The 11238-nt window shown below is 43.0% G+C and overlaps 1 protein-coding gene across 1 annotated transcript in view; it reads right to left on the bottom strand.

Annotated features, from left to right (window-relative positions):
- Positions 1 to 11238, bottom strand: part of lyst (lysosomal trafficking regulator) — a 190048-nt gene that overhangs the window by 113109 nt on the left and 65701 nt on the right. The window contains 2 exon segments of the mRNA XM_084322050.1: positions 1920 to 2029; positions 8856 to 8922. Coding sequence (XP_084178176.1) covers positions 1920 to 2029; positions 8856 to 8922 — 177 coding nt within the window.

Genomic DNA, 11238 nt, shown 5'->3' on the forward strand with positions numbered 1-11238 from the left:
GCGGTCCAGAGTGACGTCAGACTACACGTCCCTACAGTGGTAACTATAGAAACCGCTATAGTGGTAACTATAGAAACCGCTTCCGTGCACTGCTGTGTACCTGCCCACTGCCCAGTAGATCACGCTACTATTATTATTAGCTACTAATGTTGTCGACTAGCTAACGGTAGCTAACGGGAGGCTATCTGAGTTTGATGGTCCTAATGTGTATCAGTTTGATGGTCCTAATGTGTATCAGTTTGATGGTCCTGATGTGTATCAGTTTGATGGTCCTAATGTGTATCAGTTTGATGGTCCTAATGTGTATCAGTTTGATGGTCCTAATGTGTATCAGTTTGATGGTCCTAATGTGTATCAGTTTGATGGTCCTAATGTGTATCAGTTTGATGGTCCTAATGTGTATCAGTTTGATGGTCCTGATGTGTATCAGTTTGATGGTCCTAATGTGTATCAGTTTGATGGTCCTGATGTGTATCAGTTTGATGGTCCTAATGTGTATCAGTTTGATGGTCCTAATGTGTATCACTTTGATGGTCCTAATGTGTATCAGTTTGATGGTCCTAATGTGTATCAGTTTGATGATCCTAATGTGTATCAGTTTGATGGTCCTAATGTGTATCAGTTTGAAGGTCCTAATGTGTATCAGTTTGATGGTCCTAATGTGTATACATTTGGGGGTCCGAAAGTTAGACTCTAACCTTTAGGCCAGTGGTTCTCACCCTCTTTCTTTTTTTAACCGTTAGAGGAGTGATCTTGTGATCGCGGGGGTTGCCCGGTTAAATTCCCCAGACCAGCGAGGAAATAACAAACAGCTCTGCCCTCCCTCCTACCGCTGAAGTGCCCTTGAGCAAGGCAATGAACCCCAAACCGCAAACATGTTGCTGAATAAGAGAACGTGCTCAGCAAATCTTAGCCAATTTATATTTCTTGATTCAGAACTATTTTATCGTGGATGAACAAAACTTTCAATGCGAATGGTTGATTTGAATTTCAAGGACTTTTTAAGCACCTTGTTAAAAAGATTTAAGCACTTCAAGGACCTTGTGCGAACCCTGGTAGACGTAGACACACACACACACACACACACACACACACACACACACGCACACACACACACACAGGAGACACCTGATCCAATGACGCGTCTCCTTCTCATGCCAGCAGACGCTACTGCAGGACACTGGAGGACGTGGCGAACAATGCGTCACGGAGTCTACAGAGGGTAAAAATAACCTCCGTCTCCTCCTCAGCGGACGCTCTGCTCAGGGTTCCTGAGGCGCGTTACACCGCGTTCCAATCATCAACAGCTCCGTGATAACGAGCGGCAGCGGCAGGTTGGTCCCCCCGCCTCCCCCCCCCCCCCCCCCCCGCACGCCGGTGCTAATTGTATACAGAGCGAAGAGGCCCAGGAGGGCTTTCAGTGTTGAATAATGGAATCTTGTAACCACTAAAGAGAAATGTGAGTACACAAGTTCAACTCAAGTTCAAACCTCTGTTACTCTATTTCGTTAGCACTAAAAGTGATTCTCCTTTTTTGCATTAGTACCTTCAGAATGTTATCTTTCAAAAGAGACCACGCTCACGCATGTGCTATAGTATAAAGTATAAAGCTAAGCTTTGCAAAAAAAGTATGCAGTCCTCAAGTTCAAGTAAAAAGAAATAGCCACTTTCCTGCCTGCCTGAGGTTAAGGTACATAATAGTAAAACGACAGTAAATGTATGGGAAGTAAGCCAACAGTGCTGAGCTTAACCCTTTCACCGCCACACTACAGAAGGTTAACCTTAACCTTCTGTATTGTCGCAGTGAGAGGGTTAACCGTTTGGCATTGCGGCAGTGAAAGGGTTAACGGTGTAAACGCTGTGAACATACAGTAGGCTAACAGTGCTGTGTTTGATGAGTGACAGGCCGCGCCACTTACAATGGGAGGGGTTTTCTCCAGGAAGAGACGAATCAACAGGGCCAACTCCTCTGCCGTGATTCGCTGGCTCACCATGGCAACCAGAAGTTCCACCAGCACGGTCTGGCAATCTGTGGGCGGGGACCAATCAGAGACATCGTTAATTTAATTTATTCATTTTGGTACAAAATGTGACACAAGAGTAAACAAGAGTGACACGAGAGTAAACAAGAGTGATACAAGAGTAAACAAGAGTGATACGAGAGTAAACAAGAGTGATAGGAGAGTAAACAAGAGTGACATGAGAATAAACAAGAGTGACACGAGAGTAAACAAGAGTGATACGAGAGTAAACAAGAGTGATACGAGAGTAAACAAGAGTGACACGAGAGTAAACAAGAGTGATACGAGAGTAAACAAGAGTGACACAAGAGTAAACAAGAGTGATATGATAGTAAACAAGAGTGACACAAGAGTAAACAAGAGTGACACAAGAGTAAACAAGAGTGATATGAGAGTAAACAAGAGTGACACAAGAGTAAACAAGAGTGATATGAGAGTAAACAAGAGTGACACGAGCGTAAACAAGAGTGATACAAGAGTAAACAAGAGTGACACAAGAGTAAACAAGAGTGATACGAGAGTAAACAAGAGTGACACGAGAGTAAACAAGAGTGACACGAGAGTAAACAAGAGTGACACGAGAGTAAACAAGAGTGACACGAGAGTAAACAAGAGTGACACGAGAGTAAACAAGAGTGATACGAGAGTAAACAAGAGTGACACGAGAGTAAACAAGAGTGACACGAGAGTAAACAAGAGTGATGAGAGTAAACAAGAGTGATACGAGAGTAAACAAGAGTGACACGAGAGTAAACAAGAGTGACACGAGAGTAAACAAGAGTGATGAGAGTAAACAAGAGTGATACGAGAGTAAACAAGAGTGACACGAGAGTAAACAAGAGTGACACGAGAGTAAACAAGAGTGATACGAGAGTAAACAAGAGTGACACGAGAGTAAACAAGAGTGATACGAGAGTAAACAAGAGTGATACGAGAGTAAACAAGAGTGATACGAGAGTAAACAAGAGTGATACGAGAGTAAAACGAGAGTAAACAATAGTGATACGAGAGTAAACAAGAGTGATATGAGAGTAAACAAGAGTGATACGAGAGTAAACAAGAGTGACACGAGAGTAAACAAGAGTGACACGAGAGTAAACAAGAGTGACACAAGAGTAAACAAGAGTGATATGAGAGTAAACAAGAGTGATACGAGAGTAAACAAGAGTGATACGAGAGTAAACAAGAGTGATACGAGAGTAAACAAGAGTGAAACGAGAGTAAACAAGAGTGATACGAGAGTAAACAAGAGTGATACGAGAGTAAACAAGAGTGATATGAGAGTAAACAAGAGTGATACGAGAGTAAACAAGAGTGAAACGAGAGTAAACAAGAGTGACACATGAGTAAACAAGAGTGATACGAGAGTAAACAAGAGTGACACAAGAGTAAACAAGAGTGATACAAGAGTAAACAAGAGTGATATGAGAGTAAACAAGAGTGACACAAGAGTAAACAAGAGTGATACAAGAGTAAACAAGAGTGATATGAGAGTAAACAAGAGTGATACGAGAGTAAACAAGAGTGACACGAAAGAGTGACACAAGAGTAAACAAGAGTGATACGAGAGTAAACAAGAGTGACACAAGAGTAAACAAGAGTGACACAAGAGTAAACAAGAGTGACACGAGAGTAAACAAGAGTGACACAAGAGTAAACAAGAGTGATATGAGAGTAAACAAGAGTGATACGAGAGTAAACAAGAGTGATACGAGAGTAAACAAGTTATACGAGAGTAAACAAGAGTGACACGAGAGTAAACAAGAGTGACACGAGAGTAAACAAGAGTGACACGAGAGTAAACAAGAGTGATACGTGAGTAGGGATGGGAATTGATAGGATTTTATCGATACGATTCCATTATCGATTCTGCTTATCGATTCGATTCTTTATCGATTCTCTTATCGATACCTGGTCAATTTATAATTTAAATAAATAAATTGGAAATGCAACAGAACTAAGCTGGTTAGAATAACAACATGCAACTTGACATTTCTGATTGTCATTTATTGTTGAGCCCCCATGTCAGGGGCGACAGTGGCTCGGGAGGTAGAGCAGTCGTCTGGCAATCCGGAGGTTCCTGGTTCGATTCCCGCTCCTCCCGGGCAGCGTGTCGATGTGTCCTTGAGCAAGACACTTAACCCCTAACTGCTCCCGATGAGCAGGTTGGCACCTTGCATGGTTGCCTGCGCCGTCGTTGTGTGAATGTGTGAGTGATTGGGTAAAATGTAAGGAACAAATTGTAAAGTGCTTTGGATAAAAGCGCTATATAAAAAAGCAGCCATTTACCATGTCAGAAAAATACAAAAACTGTAAAAAATAAAACATTAACTATAGCCTACACTTAAATAAAATAATGTATTTGAGATTCTCTTAAAATGTATTTATTTTTTTATTCTTAAACTAATTTAATCTATTGAATAACAGTCGTTATTCCTCTGACTTCTGTCTCACACACACACAGACACACAGAGCTCCCTCCCCGGGCCCCTGTCCTGTAAGGTATTGGCTTGTGTTGCTACACGGACACATTTGTACGTTGCACCATGGTACTTCCTGTCTGACGGACTCAGAGTAGAGACTTAGTAAACAAACAATCCGGCTCTTATTATATGTGAACTAAAGAGTACAAGGTTTACACAACAGTCCCCACCCGCTGTTTTATTGTATTTGTACATGTACTATCCGCTGTCAGCTGTTTATCTCTCTTTGTGAGCTTGATTAAATAGCGTTAGCTCACGTTAGCTAGCGATAGCTCCGCGGCTAATTTTAGCTCACCCTAAACTAAATCAATGACTATGTTCTAAAGCATTCAAGTAGTTTTCACTGCACATAGAAGTAGCCAAACAGCGGGAGCATTTCGGGAGCATATTACCAAAACCCAGGCAATTTCGAGCCCTTAATGAATCAAATAGAGTCTGCCATGGCTACATGCTAACGCTAACATTATTACGCAACTAGGAAAAACCTGGCAGCGATAAGGGAATCGAAAGTCACGGGAGCCACACGGTTCCAGGCATCGGCCAATTAGGAACCGGTTCCCAACCGGAACCGGTTTTCGATTCCCATCCCTATACGTGAGTAAACAAGAGTGATACGAGAGTAAACAAGAGTGATACTAGAGTAAACAAGAGTGACACGAGAGTAAACAAGAGTGATACGAGAGTAAACAAGAGTGATACGAGAGTAAACAAGAGTGACACAAGAGTAAACAAGAGTGACACAAGAGTAAACAAGAGTGATACGAGAGTAAACAAGAGTGACACGAGAGTAAACAAGAGTGACACGAGAGTAAACAAGAGTGACACGAGAGTAAACAAGAGTGATACGAGAGTAAACAAGAGTGATACGAGAGTAAACAAGAGTGACACAAGAGTAAACAAGAGTGACACGAGAGTAAACAAGAGTGATACGAGAGTAAACAAGAGTGATACGAGAGTAAACAAGAGTGACACATGAGTAAACAAGAGTGACACGAGAGTAAACAAGAGTGATACGAGAGTAAACAAGAGTGATACGAGAGTAAACAAGAGTGATACGAGAGTAAACAAGTTATACGAGAGTAAACAAGAGTGACACGAGAGTAAACAAGAGTGACACGAGAGTAAACAAGAGTGACACGAGAGTAAACAAGAGTGATACAAGAGTAAACAAGTTATACGAGAGTAAACAAGAGTGATACAAGAGTAAACAAGAGTGACACGAGAGTAAACAAGAGTGATACGAGAGTAAACAAGAGTGACACCAGAGTAAACAAGAGTGATACGAGAGTAAACAAGAGTGACACCAGAGTAAACAAGAGTGACACGAGAGTAAACAAGAGTGATACGAGAGTAAACAAGAGTGATACGAGAGTAAACAAGAGTGACACGAGAGTAAACAAGAGTGACACGAGAGTAAACAAGAGTGACACATGAGTAAACAAGAGTGACACGAGAGTAAACAAGAGTGATACGAGAGTAAACAAGAGTGATACGAGAGTAAACAAGAGTGACACATGAGTAAACAAGAGTGACACAAGAGTAAACAAGAGTGACACAAGAGTAAACAAGAGTGACACGAGAGTAAACAAGAGTGATACGAGAGTAAACAAGAGTGACACGAGAGTAAACAAGAGTGACACGAGAGTAAACAAGAGTGATACGAGAGTAAACAAGAGTGACACGAGAGTAAACAAGAGTGATACGAGAGTAAACAAGAGTGATACGAGAGTAAACAAGAGTGACACAAGAGTAAACAAGAGTGACACGAGAGTAAACAAGAGTGACACGAGAGTAAACAAGAGTGACACGAGAGTAAACAAGAGTGACACGAGAGTAAACAAGAGTGATACGAGAGTAAACAAGAGTGACACGAGAGTAAACAAGAGTGATACGAGAGTAAACAAGAGTGATACGAGAGTAAACAAGAGTGACACAAGAGTAAACAAGAGTGATACGAGAGTAAACAAGAGTGATACGTGAGTAAACAAGAGTGACACAAGAGTAAACAAGAGTGATACGAGAGTAAACAAGAGTGATACGTGAGTAAACAAGAGTGACACAAGAGTAAAAAGAGTGACACGAGAGTAAACAAGAGTGATACGTGAGTAAACAAGAGTGACACAAGAGTAAACAAGAGTGATGAGAGTAAACAAGAGTGACACAAGAGTAAACAAGAGTGACACGAGAGTAAACAAGAGTGACACAAGAGTAAACAAGAGTGACACGAGAGTAAACAAGAGTGATACGAGAGTAAACAAGAGTGACACAAGAGTAAACAAGAGTGCTACGAGAGTAAACAAGAGTGATACGAGAGTAAACAAGAGTGACACGAGTAAACAAGAGTGATACAAGAGTAAACAAGAGTGATACGAGAGTAAACAAGAGTGATACGTGAGTAAACAAGAGTGATACGAGAGTAAACACAAGAGCGCCGTCAGCAGAGCCTGCAGGAATCATGTCTTGGTCAAAACATGAATAAATAAACGTGACCGCGAGTGTCCCGAGTGGAACCCGATACAGCACAGCGCAGATCAATATTCGAAGGGTTTATAAAATGCTCCCATGAAAGATTTAACTCGAGGGCCTTTTCAGATGATGAAAACATCCATACGTTGAAATGTTAGGACCATTTGATGAGTTGTGTGGGGGGAGGCTGTGTTGAGCTCCAGGGTGGTTGAGTAAACCATTCTGCAATCTGTTAATAAAGTTTTCAATCAATCAAACCAAATATGTGTTTGTGTTTACAAAATGTTGATTTATCCGTGGCGAGCCATCACAATATCATTCAGGCCAACCGGAAATAGATTCCCTTGTGTATACTGTATAGTTTACTTACTCATCGTATATTATTTAGATTCTAGTGTTTATTGTAACCATATTTATTGTAATGTACACTATAAATGGTAAATGGCTGCATTTATATGACTCTTTTATCCAAAGAGCTTTACAATTTGTTCCTCACATTTTTACCCGTTCACTCACACATTCACTCACCGACGGCGGAGGCCACCATGCAAGGTGCCAACCTGCTCATCGGGAGCAATTAGGGGTTAAGTGTCTTGCTCAAGGACACTTCGACAAGCTGCCCGGGAGGAGTGGGAATCGAACCGGGAACCTCTGGATTGCCAGACGACTGCTCTACCTCCTGAGCCACTGTCATCTGCACCTTTGATCACACTGTCTACTTGCTCATATTCTTATATTCAGAGTTATATTTATAGTGTTTACACTGCCTATCTTTACTTTTCTACTGTACTATAATTTTTATTGCCTGTATTTATGTCTTTCTACTATTACCATGCAGGTTCCTGTACCCCCCCCCCCCCCCCCCCCCCCCTCCCGCGATAATACCTGAATTCCCCAAGGGGATTAATAAAGGAATATCTTATCTTATCTTATCTTATCTTATATACCATAATGGACAAAACGGTGCTTTTGGCATCGTATCTACAGGCCTTTCTACCGCTTGGCACCGTGTGCCCGGCATGCCACTAGGGCTGGGTATTGATTTGGCTCAATTCCCTTGAGCCAAAACAAATACCGTAATTCCTCTAATAGTAACCGGTATTCAATAAAAACCGGGTCTCTATTAATGACCGGGTGCGCTGTTGAGCTAAGCAATTATAAGCCGGCCTCCTAATACAAGCCGGGTTTCATGTATATGCTGGCCTGGCTGTGCAGTAAATACCATATAATGGTAGGTATGGTGTTAATGTTTACCAAGAGAGTAAGCCTACCTCAGAATTGTATAAAACGAAGTTATTATTATTATACCAGTATTGTGATTGCACTATTTTACTTTATTAAACTTTTTTTGACCACCTGTAATTGCACCGTTTACTACCGTATTTCATACAGTACTTGGTTTCAATAAATGAACCGAGTACATTTTACTGGGTTCAAACTGACACAAAATGTTGATTTATTCATTATGATCGGTTTGAAAATTAGAAATATAGGCCTCCCTCTTATACAGGCCTCCTCCTAATACAAGCCTGGTACCCGCTACAGTTGAAACAAATACAAGCCAGGGTTACTATTAGAGGAATTACGGTACTTAAAAAATTACGCCCGTTCCTAAAGTGGTGCCAAAATCAATAATTTGCCCCTTTTGGTTTATGAATCCAGATAACCAACCTTTAAACGAGGGCTCCGACAATCCAGACAAACAACCTTTGTCCGGCAGCACATGAGTACATGAGCTCTACACGAGTAGAGCTCCGACTCATGATCGGAAAAGATCACCGGTTCGAGCCCCGGTCAAGACCGTTGTCGGAAAAAGTGGTGATACGAGAGTAAACAAGAGTGACACGAGAGTAATTATTCACGGTTATGAATCCAGATAACCAACCTTTAAACGAGGGGTCTGTTTGCGTGAGGATGTTGTGGAATCCAGACAGGATGGTCTTGACTCCGCCCTGCGGGGGATCAGAGAACAGAGGCAGCCGTGTTTACAGAACAGCTGGGAGGAGCCGAAAAAACAATCAAATCAAAATCAAATCAAAGGCCCGACGACAACACACGTTAATGTCCCCATGGGCCGGACACGTCAAGAAGAAACATCACAATAAATCAAGAACAAAACTTGATTTCTTTCATTCATTTTTCATTCAAAACAAAAACACCATAAAGTCCAAAAGATGTAAAATAAATGCTAAATAAATGCAACACTCCCAGACAGACCCCACGCGAAGGTAAGGAAAAACTTACTAAAACCTAGCAATAGGGAAAAAATGCACCACAGGCAATGTGGAGGAGAGAAACCTTAGAAGGGCCGTTCAAGGGCGGAGCTCCCTTCTTAGATGTTGGTGATAGTAGTGTTGCAGTAAAACAGGCGAGACAGTTGGTAAGCATGCACTCATGTGTGTAATGAAACACAGATAAGTGCATGCGATAGCAACTGAACATTTTGAAAGATTAAAATAGAGCTGATGGCGGCTCTATTTGAGGCACAATGAATGGTGATCAATCAATCAATCAATCAAATGTATTTGTATAGCACATTTAAACATGACGCTTGTCAACCAAAGTGCTTCACATGGCTAAGCTAAGTACAAAGAAAAGTATAAAATAAACAGAGAAATAAAATAAAATCAACGGATAGACAAAGGAAAAACAGAACAACACGTCAACAAGTACGGCAAGAGTCAAAGTGAGTCAGGGAAGGCCAGGCGATATAGGTGGGTTTTGAGTTTTGATTTAAAAGACTCGATGGAGGGGGCAAATTTGATGGACATGGGGATGCTGTTCCAGAGGTCAGGGGCTGCGACCGCAAAAGCACGTCCCCCCCTAGAAGTTGGACCTACGAGTGGTTAGGAGACCCTTATCAGCCGATCTGAGGGCCCTGGCGTTGGTATAGATATAGATATATATATATGATATAGATATATATAGATCTATCCCACAATGCAAAGCGTCTACCACCTCTAGAAAGCATTAGGCTGTGATCACATTGGACGTCTTTTTGAGCGCGTCTGGGGCCTTTCTTTCTATCGTTTTCAATGTTTTTTTTTTAAAGTGTTTTTTCTGGCACTCTTGTTGAAAAAGTTTCAACTTCAGCCACGGAGCGCACAGACGTCAACGCCACCTACTCGATTCAACCGAAGGAAGGGATGACAAGTCGAAGGGGTATCTGAAGAGGAATCGACAGACGGCGATGTTGAAAACGTATCGATAGTGGCCGACGTTAGTTAGCGTCAGCTAACAATGCTAACGGTAGTGTATGTAGTACGTAACTCATGTAATGTTAGCTGAGGTAGCGCCGGTAATCGTTGATTTCGATTCTCTACGTACACCTCCGTGCCGTGCGTTCGAACGTGAGAAAAAGACGTCCAATCAGATCACAGCTAACATTTGCTACACAGCATTAGAGCTGCTATGTCAGCTATTTTCTTTTGGGCTTTCTACATTTTCCTCCCATCCTAATTTAGTCGTTATGCCAATTCCCTTCCTGGTCGCTGCGTGCATTGCCCCGCGGTCGGCCTGGGGAGGGTGTAGAACTACCACACGCCTCCTCCGATACATGTGGAGTCAGCCGGCCGCTTCTTTTCACCCGACAGCGACTTTCACTGGGAGAACGTAGCGCATCTTCCCCAGATCACCTTCCTGCTGAACAGGCGCCCCGACCGACCAGTAGGAGTCGCTGTTTGCAACGACCAGGACTCATAACCCCCGCCGGCTTCCCACCCGCGAACACTGCCAATTATGCTCGTAGGGACGACTGACCAAGCCGGAGGTACCGCCGACCGCTGGATTCGAACATAGAGTCTCCCACTGAGCTACACAGGGAATGGAACCCCTAACCCTGGCAGTGTTGGTGCCTTGCTCTACCCACTGAGCTACACAGGGAATGGAACCCCTAACCCTGATACGAGGTATCAGGTATTCCCTGTGTAGCTCACTGGGTAGAGCAAGGCACCAACACTGCCAGGGTTAGGGGTCCAATTCCCTGTGTAGCTCAGTGGGCAGGGCAAGGCACCAACACTGCCAGGGTTAGGGGTCCAATTCCCTGTGTAGCTCACTGGGTAGAGCAAGGCACTAACACAACCCAGCCGCGCCCTGATTAAAGATGGTCAGCATGGTAGCCAACGAGTGTCCTCTTCCAACCCAGCCGCACCCTGATTAAAGCTGGTCTTACCGGCTCTCCCCTGGACCACGCCTCCCTGCATCCCAGCTAACGCTAACTCGGTAGGCCCCCCCCCCCCCCCACCCGACGCGTCGTCGTCGCCTCAAGT

The sequence above is a fragment of the Notolepis coatsorum genome, assembly GCF_963971535.1.
Source record: "Notolepis coatsorum genome assembly, chromosome: 9".
Classification (NCBI taxonomy): Eukaryota; Metazoa; Chordata; class Actinopteri; order Aulopiformes; family Paralepididae; genus Notolepis; species Notolepis coatsorum.